The following is an 18300-nucleotide window of genomic DNA, read 5'->3' as shown; positions in this document are numbered from 1 at the left end:
ACAGAGAAATATGAAATGAGGTGAACGTTTCGGCTTGTTAAAGCCTTTGTCAACACCAGACTGACTCAATTCAGTCTGGTGATTCAGTCAGTCTGGTGTTGACAAAGGCTTTAACAAGCCGAAATGTTCACCTCATTTCATATTTCTCTGTGGATTTTCCGCATAAAATCATCAGTATTTTGTGATCGTCAATTGCATATATATATATATATATATATATATATATATATATATATATATATATATATATATATATATATATATATATATATATATATACACACACACACGGAGCGACATAAGGCCGGAGACAGCGGTGGTGGGGATAATGTGTCGTGCAATAGCAAGATAATGTTGGTTTCAAGGTCCACGATAACATAAGGCGCCACAGCGATAACATAAGGTGCCACAGCTGGCCACGGTTGCCACCACTGCCACGCCAATCTAAATTTTACCCTTATGAATGTTACATGAAACAGTATGGCGAGGGAGGTGTGTGGCAGCGCCGCAGTATAGCGCCCAGTATATTATGAAGCATTCGGGGAGGGGGGGGGGGTAATAATGTGGTTAAAATAGTTCTTAGTGTGTAGGGATCTAAGACCATAAAATAGCTGGCTGGCCATTGGTGCGTTGTTCCTGGTGTTAGGATACAACTATCGTCTTACACAGAGAGAGGCGTCTTTACAGTTGAGAGGCGGGACCAAAGAGCCAGAGCTCAACGCAAGCACAACTAGGTGAGTACAACTAGGTGAGTACAGAAATCACAGTAACGTGATGCATCAAATGAACACTTTTTTTTTGACCATGTCGTAGCTCAGTCGATTAAGGCAGTTTTTTTTATTATTATTATTATTTTCTACCACAAACGTGGCCAGACATTTACAATGCTAACCAGCATATATACATTTTCTTCTGTCCTCCATAGACAGGGTTAGAGATCAGTTAAACATAGAGTTCAGGGATTTATTGAACAGATTAAGGCAGTGTGTGGGATGCTCCCGGACGCAGGTTCGAATCCTCGTCACGGCTCTGGTGGATTTGTTCATTTAACTATCGTGTTATTTACATGTGCAACTTCGAGGTGGCCAGTCAGCTGTGTGGGGTGAGGTACTCCCTAGATAGGGTGAGTAGGGGAAAAAGGAGGATAGGGAGGGATGGAAGGCATTATCAAGGGAAAGCGCCAAGCCATTACGACTATATAGCACTGGGAAGGGGTCAGGATAAGGATTTGGGATGGGACGGGGGGGGGGAAAGGAATGGTGCCCCAATCACTTGGACGGTCGGGGATTGAACGCCGACCTGCATGAAGCGAGACCGTCGCTCTACCGTCCAATGGGGGGGATGGAGAAGTTAGGGGAAACCTGCTGGGGCTCTTCCAAACTCCCCAATAGAAGGGATTTATAGAATCCTGCTCATACTATGATCTATGATCTATTTCCCCACTCTCCCGACATAGGTTCAATTTCCTGTAAAATCTGCAAGCGTTCTCAATCGTGTTGCTTCTATTGATTTGTAAACTATATGTACATACAATTATATGAATAATTGTATACGATTAGGGGACTCGTATACGAGGCAGGGGGGGGGAGGGTTCGCTAGCAGGTCAGGGAGCAGCAGGAGCAGCAGCAGCAGCAGCAGCAGCAGCAGCAGCAGCACTACAAACTCTACTGGTTTAGAAGCGAGTGGCAGTAATTAGCGCGGCCGTGTATACTCCAACATAACCATAACATTTACTGGGCCCACCTTTTAAGTTCGTGGGAATTACGTCATTAAGAACAGTGTTCCTTTATTTTGCCTCGGCTTACAGGCCATTAGACCCCCCCTTCGTCTGGCCTCTTGCCTGCACCTGCCACTTTAATGAGATGATTTGTAAGGCAAGAGCCATCATCTCTTGCCTTGTGTATGAAGAACCACGACCACCAGGGCACGCTGACCAGGGCACGCTGGCCAGGGCACGCTGACCAGGGCACGCTGACCAGGGCACGCTGACCAGGGCACGCTGACCAGGGCACGCTATAGCACCGCCTGGCCGCCCCCCCCCCCCCCCACACACACACACACACCGGAGTCTTGTTCGACGGTAAGATTGATAATGGAAGTTCGGACTCTCATATCAACTTGGCTCAGTGGTGGGAGTGGTCCGTGTGACGCTCCCACAGGCAGACAGACAGAGAGGACTGACCATGGGAGGGAGGGAGAACTGGCCATGGAAGGGAGGAAGGGCTGGCCATGGGAGGGAGGAAGGACTGGCCATGGGAGAGAGGAAGAGCTGGCCATGTTGGTGTTCAAGGTCATGATAGCTTGACCAACGACACGGTAGGGGGATGTGGAGGGGATCATGATATCTGCACCGTGTCTTCCTCCTCTCCCTCAAACACCAGTAAGCATTTAAGCATGACTAAATTAATTGGATGAAAATAGTGAGAATGTTAAAATTGTGTATTTCTCCTATTAATTGTGCGATGCCGGCAGGTGATGTATACATTGAGACCCGCTTGGGGCGTCGCCATTAGCCACGAGGCCACGCTAATCACAGACCCACGGGCATAACATTTGCTGGGATCCCGCCAAACACACACCGAAACTACGACGTTGGTACAACGTTCTAACAAGTTCTAACACCTAACCAGTTATAACACCTCCTAACCAGTTATAACAACCAATATAGCAAGCTGTAACAACGTTCTAATACGTCATAAATACGTTAAGCCAAGATGTAACAACTTTATTACAAGTTGTAACAAGCGGAAAAATAGAGACAGTTTCGGTTTGTGTTTCCAGGGATATCAATGATCATACTTACTACTACTACTACAGTTAGGAATCATCTGGCCATAAAAGACGGATTGTATTTACTAAGCCCATTCATATACCACAGGGGATTCAAGTACCATCAATAATTAATTCAGTTTGTTAACCTAGAACATAATTTTAATTAACAATTACAATTCGTGTTCTATCTGAATTAACCCTATAGACTCCCCCTATCTTCCCCCTCTGTGGGAAGTATGTGGAAATTTCAATTATGTTATATAGTCCACTCAAACTTTATAGAAATTTAAATATACAGTCCAGTTACTTAAATAAAAATATGTACTTAGCCACATAATCCCACAGATGTGTGGTAGCTTGTTAATCTCTACTCTTCGCAAGATCTTCCTTTGATTCTTCAGATTGATTGATTGATGAAGATTAAGCCACCCAAAAGGTGGCACGGGCATGAATAGCCCGTAAGTGGTGGCCCATTTGAGCCATTACCAGTATCAATAGATGATACGGGAGATCTGTGGAGGTGCGACTGCACCCTGCGTGACGGGAGATGTCTCCCGTCCTTTGATTCTTCATAAATATTGAATCATTTACTCTCGCGAACATTGCAAGTTTCCTACAGTTGCCATACAGGCTGCAAGAGATGCAACTAACGACTGCATCCACATGAAAATAAGACTAAATTTTCTTAAAACTTCAACATTTTTTTTCGTATAATATAAATATTAGGACCCACAGCTTAACAGATAGTGGTATCAAGGCGAGAGATGATGGCATGTTATAAGCCCGTCACGGGAGACTGACAGCCAGAAAAGGTAGAAGTTTACCCGGGCGTCTCCAACGCTGACGCCGCCAATACCGTAAGATCTATCGCGGGAGGGACCAAGGTGGGGCTGGGGAGGTGTCGGGGAGGAGCCACGGTGAGGTGAGTGAGGTGGGGGCGGGGTGGGACCACTTGAGTATGGGGAGGGGCTTGGCAAAGGGGCAAGAGTTATAAAGCACCGCTCCTGTGCCAGGTAAGTCCACTACGGGCTCACCATAGCCCGTGCTACTTGGAACTTTGTTCCAAGTAGCTGAATCTATAACAACAACAACAACTTGACAAAGGGGAGGGGGGAGGAGATGGGGTGTTAATAGTCATTCTGAGAAAGTTGTGTTTTTAACGGAACATTTTCAGAACATTAATTATGTATTTAAAACTTTAAGTATTGTAATACATAATATACAATCACATCTTTTGTATAAAATTCTTATAGTTTATCAAGAAATATATAAAATAATTGTAAAGTAACTAAAAAAGTCACTTTTCTTCATATTCCGCTGTTTTAGCACACTTTAAGAGCTGTTTTACGCACAGCAACAGCCGGTGGAGAGATGTTTAGAGTCACACCTGAAGATTTTCTTTACGGGCCTGGGTCCTCAACACGGGTTGGTTTACCACCTCAATGTGGAGCCCCGTAAATATTTACGACCCGGGGCCTCCCCATACCTGTGTCTGGGTTCACTACCTCACACTCTCACTCAAACACGAAGCTATGTCTTTCCATTTTGGTTGGATGTGTGGGTGTGGGTTTGGGTGGGTGAGGGGAGATGTGTTGGGGTGTTTACGACCAGTCAGCGGGGATGGTGACAACCACAACCACAACCAGTCAGATGGTTGTGGTTGTGGTGGTGGTGCAGGGAAGCCTCGCCCCCCAAGCTCTCCAGGTTTTAATGACACATTGATAGGTGGGCGGCTTTATTTTGCTCCAGAAGAGATTTGTTAAGTTCCACCAGTACCATCGCTACCACAACACGTCACCACAGTGCCAGGCTCCACCACCACCACTATACGTCATCACAGTGCCAGGCTCCACCACCACCACCACTATACGTCACCACAGTGCCAGGCTCCACCACCACCACACGTCACCACAGTGCCAGGCTCCACCATCACTGCCACTATAGGCATCTCCCAGCGTCACTAGCACCCGCCAAGTTTGATTCACGCCTCCAATATCCACCTAACTTTTCCCATCCTTCTGAAATTCCGTCTACAGTTATTTACGACGGAGAGTGGGGAGGGGGGAGAGTGGTGTCCCGTAGGAGTACTGTGAGAAGCCTTATGAGATCCTTAAGGAGGAGCTCTTGTGTGTCAAGAACACTGTCTCCTCTGTGGAGGCCGTCCTCCAAGGAACGAGCACCTCCGGAGAATGTTTGGGGGGTAGACAACATCCCTTAGGAGGTTAGGGTAGACAAATTTCCATGCCTGACTGGAGGGTTTGGTGTAGATGCCGTAGAATAAAGGCGGGGTGTAAAGTGAGGGTGTAGTGAGGGGTGGGGTGCAGGGTGAGGGGTGGGGTGCAGGGTGAAGGGCGGGAAGTAGAGTGAAGGCGGGAGTGCGTGGTGAGAGGGGGAGCAGAGTGAGGGCCGGGGCTATGGTGAGGCGGGGGTCCCCCAGGGCCTGGTGATGCTGCCAAGAGTCCTGCCACTTTAAATCTAAAAGTGAAGTCGTCTGCCTCGGAAGTGATTTTCATATGGAAATCCATCCTTAGGATCCGTCACTCCCCGGGGGTGCGTCACTCCCCGGGGGTGCGTCACTCCCCGGGGGTGCGTCACTCCCCGGGGGTACGTCACTCCCCGGGGGTGCGTCACTCCCCGGGGGTACGTCACTCCCCGGGGGTGCGTCACTCCCCGGGGGTACGTCACTCCCCGGGGGTACGTCACTCCCCGGGGGTGCGTCACTTCCTGTAAAGCACGTTTGAGCAGGCCAAGCAAGGACAAGTACGTAGGTACTCAGATCAACTGTAGCTTTCAACTTTTCTTGAACAGTGTTCGAATCTCGTCTCGAATAATGTTTCACCCACGTACTGCAAATACTAATAAATGTCTACAGAACGTCGCCTACAGCCCGTCCTCCAAACAAATCCCAAAAGTGATTCCATGCACCCGCCAAACCCCCTATTTATAAATGGAAAAACGGTTTACACACGACTAACAATTGATTTCGTTCGAACACTTCTAGAACAAGTGCTTCACTGACGAATTTTGTTCGAACCACAACGCTGTAAATGCTTCACCCACCTAATACAAATAATCGCCAACAGAACCTAAACACCTAACCTAACCTATGCCTATATATGCACAATATGCTAATATATTATAAGATTAATTTATATTTGAGAAAATTCCCGTTTTCAATGAACAGCATGTACAAATTTATTTATGAGTCTGTGGGGTCGACCGCTGGATGTAATGGACTTGAGTCGAGGACGGGTCGTAGCCTGACAGGTCGTAGCCTAACCTAGGACTAAATGTACACCACAGTTTCAATATATAATAATATATTATAATTTAAAAGTGTTAATTTTGAATACAAGATTCACTAAAATTAACGAATGCGTCTTTGGGGGCGATCGCAGCTTGGAATAGCATGGCTTGAGGATGGGTGGTGAAGTATATATATTTCCTGTGGAACAAAGGTGAACAAAGTCGGGTCTCAACCGAAAGGTCCCGGGTTCAATTCTCACGGCAGGACTGAAGCATTTGAGTAACGTGTTCTTTCATCTGACGCCTTTGTTGACGTAGCAGCAAATAGGTACCTGGGAGTTGGACAAATCTTGTGGGTTGAAGCCTAGGAAAGGTCAGTAGATGACCTAGGGGAGGGTGGATCTCTATAAGCCTGGCCTGGCCTGGCTTTCTGTTATATGAGAGGCCATACATTTAATTAACTTGGATCATCTGGGATTCGAATTCGGGCCTGAATCATGCAATACCCGACTCGGGATCGACGGGGTTGATTACGACCGCGTGGTCTAGCTACCCCTAACCCACTAACAACAACAACACGGACGAGGTAAGGTGGTGGACTCTGCCTTGTTTAACCGCGCGATTCATTACCCGGACCACGATAACTGCGTCCCACCTGACTGTAATGTGTGCTCCGCCCTTTGTTTGGTAGTGGAGGGCTTCAGCAGGTCGTAGTATACGTTAGAGTAATGATATGATATAAACTGTATTCGTAAGTGTTTTATCAGTTACATATTCATTCTGGGGTTTTAAGTTGCATTTGTCAATATGAGAAAATTTACCTATTTCTATTAATTGTTGTTAAATTATTAGTTTCCCAATAATTGTTTCCCAACGTCAATAAACTGTCGTACTTAAGTGTCCTTATCCTAACCTACCAGAGGAACCAAAACAAAAAACGGGACAGTATGTCAATTTCGCGACCATTTTCTAGTGCGACAATTTTTCTACCGTAGGTAGAGTGTGCGTCAAAATGGGACGTTCTATTAGGAGGACGGGTTGAACACAAGGGCAGTGTATTGTAGTGTCGAATAACTTATGTCGTAACTCACAACTTGAATCAAGCATTATCTATATTTGCACTGCTGAAATACAATTAGTAATACTACATCAGTACTGCAAACGTATATGATAATCAGTGATTATGTAAGTTACAGCCCTTCCTCCTTAAAAGAAAGTACTTATTGGTACTTTTCACCAAATAGTTACAGAATGTAACGATGGACCACAAGAAAGTTGACTTATTTTTGTAATATTGAATTTTGACCAACCGGAAACTTATCGGGTACTCATAATATAAGACTTAACCTTTCGTAGCGATCCTGGACCCTAATACACGCGATCTTGATATAGTACATATGTGATATACTAAACCTAGGAATATTTAAGTTTGGATTTAAGCTTTATTTTTCCGTGGACACACATGGTGCACGGTTCAAGCCTCCTAGAGCCCAGATGACTGGTAATGTTCCATCAGTTATCCCAGCTCACCATTTTTGCGTGTCCTCCAGAGCGTACCCGGTCGCTGGAGATCATGCCACCGCACCCCGACAACGACTTCCCCAACCTGAAGGATGAGCTCATCGCTGGCTTCGACGTGACCCCCTCCAGAAACCACCTGACGACTTCTACCCCTGCACCCACCACCACCCCACCACCGCGGAGGTGCCAGGCCCTGGACGTGACCCTGTGTGCCAACCTTCACCACAACGTCACCACCTACCCCAACTTGCTAGGTCACGCTGACGCCCGCACAGTCGAGAGTGACATCATCTCCGTCAGGTAGGTCTTGGTTGACCCTTTCCGGAGGGAATTAAATCCGCCGGAGGGGCGGATTTAATCCTGAGGGACTGTTGTTGTTTCTGTGGCCGTGTGTCTTTCAGAAGTCTGTGGGTACTGTATATTCTTGTTATGTGTGCGTGTACGTAAGTGCTTGTACTTGGGTAAATGTGTGTGTGTGTTCTTGTACGTTGGTGCTTGCACATAGGTGCGTGTACACTAACTTTTTTTTTGTCCCTGCAGGTTTGATCTTTAGCTCTTGTACCCCGCTTTTCCAGTCCAGTGCTAATGCAGTGCCGCCTGTCTGTGTGTGTACGTGCTTCCAGCTTTACACATGGCATTCATGTTTTATTTAAGCAATGATATCCACTCTCTCGCGTGAAGAGCTCCACAAATTGCACCTCTGAATAATTTATCACACTACCAGAGCAGCTAAAAATGCAATTTGTATCAAGAGTCGGGTCAACTAGCCTGGGCGGAGGGTACTGGTCTGGGTACCCGACTCGGGAGTGTTAAAACACAAGGAACCTCAATGCTCATGTGCCTATGTTAATAGCACAGTTGTGCCACTGGTGAATAGCCTGGCAGTACCGACACACCAATCGAGAGAGGGAGGGCTAAGAGCCTTCAACAGAAAGCTAAAGTCTAATGCAAACGACAATATAAGGATGTGATTGTTTGGTGACAGTGGAGGATTCTAGCTGCTGGGTGCCGGCACCGTGAGCGTCGAGCATAGCGAGTATGCTCACGGTGAGCGTAGGAGCAGAGGGTGCCAGCCTATAGCACTGTTCGCACCAAAGTTATCCTTGAGGATCTGCCATGTAGATAGTTGAGAACTCTAGTGTGACCTCCAGTGTGTGGCTCTAGTGTGACCTCCAGTGTGTGGCTCTAGTGTGACTTCGAGTGTGTGGCTGAGGCTCAAGTGTGACCTTTGCACTGTCCACTGCAGGGAGGTGATCGACTCTGAGTGCCACCCGCTGGCGCAAGAGTTCCTGTGCGAGTTGCTGCAGCCGGACTGTCGCCGCGCCCAGACCATGAACCCGAGCGGGGTCTTCGAGGACCACATCATCAGCCCCTGCAGGGACTTCTGCGAGGACGTGATGAGCACCTGCGGCCGCCGCCTGTCCTCGCACCTCCGCCTGGCCATAGACTGCTCCAGCTTCCCGGCCCTGGACGGGGGCCGAGAGTGTACCACCAAACCAGGTATGTGCGCAGCTGTTCATGCGCTATATTGTTGCGCTAATCTTAGCGCTTTCTCTTTGTTACCTCGTCTTACATCAGCTGGTCTCCGGCCCTCTTTCCCGCGGGCTGGTCTCTGGCCCCTCTTTCCCGCGGGCTGGTCTCTGGCCCCTCTTTCCCGCGGGCTGGACTCCGGCCCTCTGCAAGATGCTGCGAGCTCTCTTTTTCATGCCATTAACTCTTTTTAAAATACTTGGTCCATCTCCCCGGTACATTTCAGCATCTTTAGATGAGCGACTCTCCAGCGTCTTATCTTTCCCCAAATTTCCTTTCTGTTTGTTTTTTTGTTTGTAGTTTTTTTTGCTTTTCAAGAAATTTTCACTCGTTCCTGAAATCGTTATCGGATGTTTCTTCTACTGTCTTTGCGAGTCTAGCCAGTATGATAATCCTTCTCCGCCCGTCGTGATGCCTTCCCGTCCCTGATAACGGAGATAACCTGATAACTTGCGCTAGAGTTTTGGTCGCACCTTCGACGCGAATCTTGGGACAGCATAAAGCTTGGCGGAGCGCATGATTTCAGGAGACGTTTCTTGCGGCTGTTTTAAGAAGTCGAGGACATTGGTTCATTTGTAGAACATGTTGTGTGCGTTATTTTCCAGCGTCAGTCTTCTGTAGGCAGCTTGACAGACATGTTGACCAGACCACACACTAGAAGCTGAAGGGACGACGACGTTTCGGTCCGTCCTGGACCATTCTCAAGTCGATTGTGACTTGAGAATGGTCCAGGACGGACCGAAACGTCGTCGTCCCTTCACCTTCTAGTGTGTGGTCTGGTCAACACACTTTTAGCCACGTTATTGTGACTCATCGCCTGCTTGACAGACATGATCGCCTACACTCGGAGACTTCCCGTGGAACTTGACCAGTGTCAGTCACAGCTTTTGAAGCTTTTCTTACTCGTGGCTGGGGGATAAAATCCGTTTTTCTTCTCCCGCCTCTGAACTCGGTGTATTAAAGAATAATAATTTTTGCTACCAATCTCTTTTTTTCCCTGTGATAATTTCATCACGTTTCGGGATGCTGATTGATGATTGATAAAGATTAAGCCACCCAAGAGGTGGCACGGGCATGAATAGCCCGAAATTCAGGATGCTTATTGGCGTGGGTTATATATAATATATATATATATATATACATATATATATAGTGTTCACGAACCAAACAAGACGGGAGACATCTCCCGTCACGCAGGGTGCAGTCGCACCTCCACAGATCTCCAGTATCAGCTCTTGATACTGGTAATGGCTCAAAAGGGCCACCACTTACGGGCTATTCATGCCCGTGCCACCTTTTGGGTGGCTTAATCTTCATCAATCGAACCTAACAAGTTAGATGAACACTGTTTTGTGGGGCTTTGAAAGACGGCCGTCTGAGATGGAACGCCTTGTTTGTCGTGGTTGGTGTTCCTAATGCCTCCATGTTCCACCTATTCCCTCTCCTCCAACCCCCCCCCCCCTTCCCCCTCTAACCCCTCACAGTGCAAGGCGTAATAGGGGGCAGGGATGGGGGGGGGAGTGAGGGTATAACTGACTAGGAACCAATAATGACTTGTGAAGGGGAGGGGGTGCAGGGAAGGGGAGGGTGTATAGTGGGAGGGAGGGAGGGTGGGAAGGACTGCTCCCCTTCCGTGTCAACATCACCAACAGATTTCAATCAAATTAGGTAGCCAAAACCTGGCTGGCTCACCTCACCTGTTCAACAGTTGTGCATCCCTTGGCCCTCACACACCTGTTCCATGCAACCCCCCCCCCTCCCACCTCTCCCACCCCGTCACATCATTCAGTTTGTCTAACCTCTCTATCAATTGCCCACTCCCACAGTGGAGATGCCCAACCACTTGGGCTGGACGGTAGAGCGACGGTCTCGCTTAATGCAGGTCGGCGTTCAATCCCCGACCGTCCATGTGGTTCGCATCATTCCTTCCCCCACGTCCCATCCCAAATCATTATCCTGACTCCTTTCCAGTGTTATATAGTCGTAATGGCTTGGTGTTTTCTCCTCGTAGTGCCCCTCCCTCCCCCTCTCTCCCACAGTGGAGGCCCTTCCCTCTCTACCACAGTGGAGGCCCCTCCCACCCTCCCTCCCCCACAGTGGAACCTCCCCCCCCCCCTCCCACGGTGGCTAGGTACAATGTGCATTCACCGCCCGGTAAAAATCCGGACATAAAGAGGATTTACTTTTCTTTTCATTGGACGAGAAGTTTGGTGCTTCAATTCCATTAATGTTAGACAGAGATAAAAGAGAGGAAATCCTTATAACCGGTGAGCGTGAAGACCTGTCATGGAAGTTGTCAGACCTGGTGGTGGGGGACGGGGGGTGGGGTGGAGGGGGGTTGTTGATGGTGGTTGTGGCTGTTTTTGGCGGGGGATGGTAGGAGGGGTGGGGGTGGTTGTTGGCGGAGGTGGTAGTTTGCAGTTTAATCTCCCCCACCCCCCGTTTAAGGGGGTCTACACCCCCCAGTTTAAGGGGGTTCTCCCCCCCCCCCTCCCAAGGGTAGGCGCTCGGGATCAATGATTACCCCGCTAGCAATTATACCCACTCACCCACTTATACTGCCGGGCTCGTTAATCATCCCCTGAACTTATTACTGCTGGGAGAGCCCCATTCTCCCCCCTCCTCCTCCTCCTCAGCCTCATCCCGAACCAAGAGATCCTACCCCCCCTCTCTCCCTCCCTCCCTCCTCTTGCCCCATGCCCCCAGCAACCCCTGATATTTCCCGCCTTTTCCGCTGATACAAGGACCTGCCCTTGTGCCCTTCGGCTCCGGGGCCCTCGTGCCCCTAGGGCTCCGGGGCCCTCGTGCCCCTAGGGCTCCGGGGGCCCTCGTGCCCCTAGGGCTCCGGGGGCCCTCGTGCCCCTAGGGCTCCGGGGGCCCTCGTGCCCCTAGGGCTCCGGGGCCCTCGTGCCCCTAGGGCTCCGGGGCCCTCGTGCCCCTAGGGCTCCGGGGCCCTCGTGCCCCTAGGGCTCCGGGGCCCTCGTGCCCCTAGGGCTCCGGGGCCCTCGTGCCCCTAGGGCTCCGGGGCCCTCGTGCCCCTAGGGCTCCGGGGCCCTCGTGCCCCTAGGGCTCCGGGGCCCTCGTGCCCCTAGGGCTCCGGGGCCCTCGTGCCCCTAGGGCTCCGGGGCCCTCGTGCCCCTAGGGCTCCGGGGCCCTCGTGACCCTAGGGCTCCGGGGCCCTCGTGACCCTAGGGCTCCGGGGCCCTCGTGCCCCTAGGGCTCCGGGGGCCCTCGTGCCCCTAGGGCTCCGGGGCCCTCGTGCCCCTAGGGCTCCGGGGAACCCGTGCCCCTAGGGCTCCGGGGGCCCTCGTGCCCCTAGGGCTCCGGGGCCCTCGTGCCCCTAGGGCTCCGGGGCCCTGTCCACGTCGCCTCGACCTAACACGACAATTTATTTTCTGAAGGTACGGGGTCGAGGTTGGGGCGAAGGGGACCTTATCGGACTGGAATAGATAGCGAGTTGTGAAAACAAAGAGCTGTGTGTTTTCCCAAAGACCCAAGACTCGCGTACAAATCCACAAGGGCCGTGACGAGGATTCGAACCTGCGTCCGAGAGCATCCCAGACGATGCTCAAAGACTCACCCATACGCTAAGCTGGTGTGAGTTTATGCTGGTGTCCCGTATGTGTGAGTTTAGTGGCGGCGGGTAAGTCTCTTGGGTAGAGTTGGCTGCGTTCTCGACTCACAATCGGGGATCCCGGGTTCGATTCTCAGGTGGGACAGAAATGGTTGGGCACGTTTATTTTTACTTGTGTGTGTGTGTGTGTGTGTGTGTGTGTTCACCTAGCAGTAAATACGTAGCCCGGACGTTGGGCCACTGTTGTGGGGTTGCATCCTGTGGAGGGTCAGTAGTTCCACCTTGAGGAACCCCTCGACACAATCCTCAAGTATATATGTACACAGGCTTCCTGTCCCGGACCAAACCAATTATTAATATATTATTTATTAGCATGTATGGATTTGTATCGATGTATAGTTTGGTGTGAGCAAATTTGTATACTATGATATTTATGTGAATTCTTTGCTGCCACTGTATAAAAAGGGACATTTTTGGGATGAAATAGTATTTTAAAATTGTTGTGTGATCAGGTGTGCTGGAGCGCTCTACACGCCAGGAATTACTAATGGCTTTACGGGCTCACCATAGCCCGTGCTACATGGACACTTCGTCCTGAGTAGTTAAATCTAAAACAATAACAACAACATACTAATGGTGTTTTTGCCTGCACTTCATCATCGAATATGTCGAGAGTCTTGGCTGACCTCTGACAGATCTGACTTGCCTCAGCTCCTGGGCTCTCGCCTGGAGGAGTGGAGCGTCTGCAGTATATCTTGAGTTTGAGGCAGAAGTGGCGGTCTTTACCTGAAGTCTTTGATGCGTCTCGACACATTGTTAAATTGCTCTTTCTTTTATTATTATATTTGGTCATACCTTACTTTGCTCCTCAGCTCTCTCTTGCCTATTTATTGCCTGTCTCTACTTCCTCATTACAATCGACTTGAGAATGGTCCAGGACGGGCCGAAACGTCGTCGTCCCTTCACCTTCTAGTGTGTGGTCTAGTCAACATTTGGTCATACATTAGGGCAATGGCTCTGTAGGCTCTCTCTCAGGCTTGTAAAGTTATGTTGCCTGATGTTACAATGTTGCAGACGATGAGTCACAATAACGTGGCTAAAGTATGACTTGAGAATGGTCCAGGACGGACCGAAACGTCGTCGTCCCTTCACCTTCTAGTGTGTGGTCTGGTCATCATGTTACAATGTTGTTCTTGATCAAACTTCACCAGTCCGTAGATGGAGCTGGTAGTGACAATTCTTTATGTAGCGAATAGTTCTTAGACCAGGTCTGCGTTTAACATTTTTTTTTTGTATAGATACATTGGCCTTATTGGTAGAGCTGTCTGTATTAATTATTTATTTTTGAAACTGATGCCTTATTAGTCGCAATTTTTTTGTTTGTACATAGTGGATACGGGACTGGTGAGTGAACGTTGTTAAGGTTTGCGATGGTTGTAAGGCCTCGGCCCAGCCTTCTACTGGGTCGGTACACTGTGTGTGTGTGTGTGTGTGTGTGTGTGTGTGTGTGTGTGTGTGTGTGTGTGTGTACTCACCTAATTGCCTAATTGCCTAATTGCCTAATTGCCTAATGTGTGTGTGTGTGTGTGTGTGTGTGTGTCAGTGTAGAGATTATTGTTGACACTTTCCTCCCGGTTTATTTTATCTCTCTCTTCTCACTATTTCGATAATTCTTGTGTTTTGTCTGTGTATAACTGATTGTCCACAAGACGTCCTTGATGGTAGGGGGTAGCCAGGTGTTTCCTGGCTACACCCCCCCCCCTGCCCTAGTATCCCCCCTTCCCCTGCTAGTTGCAGCCTGCCCTTGGGCCCCCTTCCCCCCCCCTTGGTTGCAGCCTGCTCTTGGGCCCCCTTCCTCTCCCCCCTTAGTTGCAGCCTACTCTTGGGCCCCCTTCCCCCTCCCTTAGTTGCAGCCTGCTCTTGGGCCCCCTTCCCCCCCCCCTTAGTTGCAGCCTGCCCTTGGCCCTTGCCCGCGACCAGCCCTCGTCCCCCTTGGCTGTTATTGTCACTCAGCCCATTAGCCTGGCCCTCCCCTCCGTGGCTATCCACTCCACTTCCCCGCTCCATGGATCTCTCTGCCCGATGGCTTTTGCTGATCCAGTCGTCTCTTCACTTGTGCTCCACCTCTCGCCCTCATCCACACTCCTGGCTCCACACCCCTCCCCCTCCCCTATTCCTAGCTCCACCCCCCCTCCCCTATTCCTAGCTCCACCCCCCCCCCTTACAATCCTGCCCCCCCCCCCCTTCACCTACACTCCTGGTGCTATTCAAACGGATTTTGTATACTTGTCTATTGGACCTGAAATATATACTTGTCCATTTCGGTGAACGTAAAGGCCAGTTCCAGGCACGTACGAACACACACTTTCAGATGTTATAGGTACGAATCCGTCCGTTGGCTGGTACACTACACGGCTCTGGGCGCGGGAGTGTGGGTGTTGCACTACGCAATTTGTTAAACAATTATCTGGTACAGTTAACTTATGTTGTGAGATCTTTACATCAAGAGAGTTTATATAATGACCTGTTCTTATGCAACCCGTCCTCGACTCAAGTCCATTACATCCAGCGGTCGACCCCCACAGACGCATTCATAAATTTTAACATGCTGTTCATTCAAAACGGGAATTTTCTCAAATATAAATGAATATTATAATAGTATATTGTGCATATATAGGCATAGGTTGGGTTAGGTGTTTAGGTTCAGTTGGCGATTATTTGTAGTACGTGGGTGAAGCATTTAGAGCGTTGTGGTTCGTGCAAAATTCGTCAGTGAAGCACTTGTTCCGGAAGTGTTCGAGCGAAATCAGTTGAGTCGTGTGTCTAAACCGGTTTTTCATTCATAAACAGGAGGTTTGGCGGGTGCATGGACTCACTTTTGGGTCTTTGTAGGACGGGTTGTCTTATGACTCTTTAGCCTTCTGCTGACCTATCCCCGTTGAAATTGTTTACCTTCATGTGTGACCTCTTCTAGTGGACCTTTTTTAAGTCTTAGAACTATTTTATAAGCTACAAACTTTCTTTGACGTAGTATTGATGTCTGTGCCCCGTTCCCCGAGAATGCCCCTACATGTTGACTTCCCCATGACTGCATACCCTGCTAACTTCTCACCGGTGACTCGGTACAACGTCGCCTCTCCCCTTGAAGCACCGCACCATTAACTCTCTTCCTCCTTGCATCTTGCCCTGCCTCCCGCCCTCCCTGTCTGCCTGTCCGCCCCTGTGGTAGGAGCCTAAACCTTTCTGCCCTGGTAGATATGGCCGGCCGCACTCTCTCCCACATCACTAATACTTTTTTTTCTGCCTCCTGCTCCTGAGAAATGCATTTAGCTCCCTCCTGCCTCTCTGCCACCCGTAGACGCTCTCGGCTGTCTTGCCTGCCTCACGGGCTTTGGAAATTCCCCCGGACTAGCTTTATATATAATTTGCTGTTGACTTTGTCAATCAGCTAGAAGCGATAAACTGTTAGATCAATCTTTCTAATCCATTTTTTTGAGAATAATCAACCAATTTGTTGTAAATGCGACATATTATTAGTAAATTTCAGTCGGTGTTCATCTCCGTTACTGAAACAAACTTTGTTTTCTTGTTTTAATTGAAAATTTTATCGAGAGGGAATAGTATTTTGGGGCAGCGGGACTCCTCGTACGATTGAACCTGCCTGACAGTGTGAGCCGAAAAATGCATTTAATTTCGTATATAAAACAGGCTAACGTTTTTGGTCTCTTTAGGGGACGTAGCTTAGGTAAAGTTGGTTTCACTATAAAAAAAAAACAGCAAAACCTCTTAGTCATATGTAACTCCAGTTAATTATTCATATTGCAATTCAACATGCAGGTCATAATCCTACGGGCTCGCCATAGCCCGTGCTACTTGCAACTTTGTTCCAGGTAGCAAATCTTTAACAACAACAGGTCATAATCAACTATGAACATTTAAGATTTAAACCGGAAAATTGCTCTGACAGCCGCAGTTTAGGAGGATCGCGATTACAGTTACAGCCCCTACTCCTGTGCCAGGTAAGTTCACTACGGGCTCACCATAGCCCGTGCTACTTGCAACTTTTTGTTCCCAGTAGCTGAATCTTAAACAACAACAAGAACAACTTGGTCCCACCTCCCTTACCCACCCAAATCTGATCAAGTGACGTTCATGTTATTATGATTTAAATTTTGACGTAGTATCAACATTAAATCTTCGTAGGATCAACGTTACATGAACATCGCTGCTTTAACGTTCCTGAAACTATTATGCCCGCCGGGTATTGGGTCGTTCCTTCCAAATATACCCACACCCAGCAGGGACTCTGATCCCAATATAACAATAATTATTTAGAGTTTCTCATAGTTCTCTCCCCTCTCATTATTCTCCCCCACTTCCCCTCGCATCGTCTCCACCCACCCCTCCCCCTCTCATCATTCTCTCCCCCCTCCTATCTCTCTCTCATCACACTCTCTCTCCCATACTCTCCATCAGCAGGTCACGAAGGTTATCCCCCCTCTGATCTCTGGTGAGTATTCCCCTCATTTGCAGCCGTATCCTAGCACGCTGACCTGTCTTCTCGCTGCCCTTTGTCCCTCCCTCTCTCTCTCTCTCTCTCTCTCCCTCTCCCTCTCCCTCTCTCTCTCTCTCTCTCTCTCTCTCTCTCTCTCTCTCTCTCTCTCTCTCTCTCTCTCTCTCTCTCTCTCTCTCTCTCTCTCTCCCCACCTCCCTGGGCGTCCTGTGTGTGTCTAGCACCTAGTTGTGCTAGCAGGGGTTGAGCTCTGGCTCTTTGGGCCCCGCCTCTCAACCGTCAATCAACTGGTGTACAGATTCCTGAGCCTACTGGGCTCTCATATCTACAACTTCGTACTTTTGTCGTGTGTTTGGCGGGCAGGAAATAAGGCAGGGTCAGGGCTAGTAGTATCTAGTCTAGTATCTAGCAGGGTCAGGGCTACTAGTATCTAGTCTAGTATCAAGCAGGGTCAGGGCTAGTAGTATCTAGTCTAGTATCTAGCAGGGTCAGGGCTAAAAGTATCTAGTCTAGTATCTAGCAGGGTCAGGGCTAGTAGTATCTAGTCTAGTATCTAGCAGGGTCAGGGCTAGTAGTATCTAGTCTAGTATCTAGCAGGGTCAGGGCTAGTAGTATCTAGTCTAGTATCTAGCAGGGTCAGGGCTACTAGTATCTAGTCTAGTATCTAGCAGGGTCAGGGCTAGTAGTATCTAGTCTAGTATCTAGCAGGGTCAGGGCTAGTAGTATCTAGTCTAGTATCTAGCAGGGTCAGGGCTAGTAGTATCTAGTCTAGTATCTAGCAGGGTCAGGGCTAGTAGTATCTAGTCTAGTATCTAGCAGGGTCAGGGCTAGTAGTATCTAGTCTAGTATCTAGCAGGGTCAGGGCTAGTAGTATCTAGTCTAGTATCTAGCAGGGTCAGGGCTACTAGTATCGCAATCCACGCAGTCACGACTGCGAGGACTGCCTGGCGGAGAGAGTGCCTGAAGAAAGGTATTGATGAGATAGGCGTCTCAGCAGTTTCGCCTACACAGAAAATGGATCGAGCTGTAAATTGAGCAGCTTACGTGAATTACAAACAGTGTGAGGGGAGGTGAGGAGGATGAGGGGGAGGGGGGGGGAGTGATTCTGTGACAAGCGCAGAGGAGTGAGGTGGTCTGTGCTTCA

General features: G+C 49.0%; 1 protein-coding gene across 5 annotated transcripts in view; it reads left to right on the top strand.

Moving 5' to 3' along the window:
- The window catches only part of LOC123761022 (atrial natriuretic peptide-converting enzyme), a 504836-nt gene that overhangs the window by 462899 nt on the left and 23637 nt on the right, over positions 1-18300 (top strand). For all 5 annotated transcript variants that reach the window (XM_069339377.1, XM_045746839.2, XM_069339376.1 and 2 more), the window contains 2 exons: positions 7569-7839; positions 8786-9039. In XM_069339377.1, coding sequence (XP_069195478.1) covers positions 7569-7839; positions 8786-9039 — 525 coding nt within the window. The remainder of the gene's footprint in view (positions 1-7568; positions 7840-8785; positions 9040-18300) is intronic.

Source organism: Procambarus clarkii, chromosome 41 (genome assembly GCF_040958095.1).
Source record: "Procambarus clarkii isolate CNS0578487 chromosome 41, FALCON_Pclarkii_2.0, whole genome shotgun sequence".
In the NCBI taxonomy this organism is placed as follows: domain Eukaryota; kingdom Metazoa; phylum Arthropoda; class Malacostraca; order Decapoda; family Cambaridae; genus Procambarus; species Procambarus clarkii.
The sequence above is the reverse complement of the archived record's forward strand: the minus strand, read 5'-3'. Positions and strand labels throughout refer to the sequence as shown.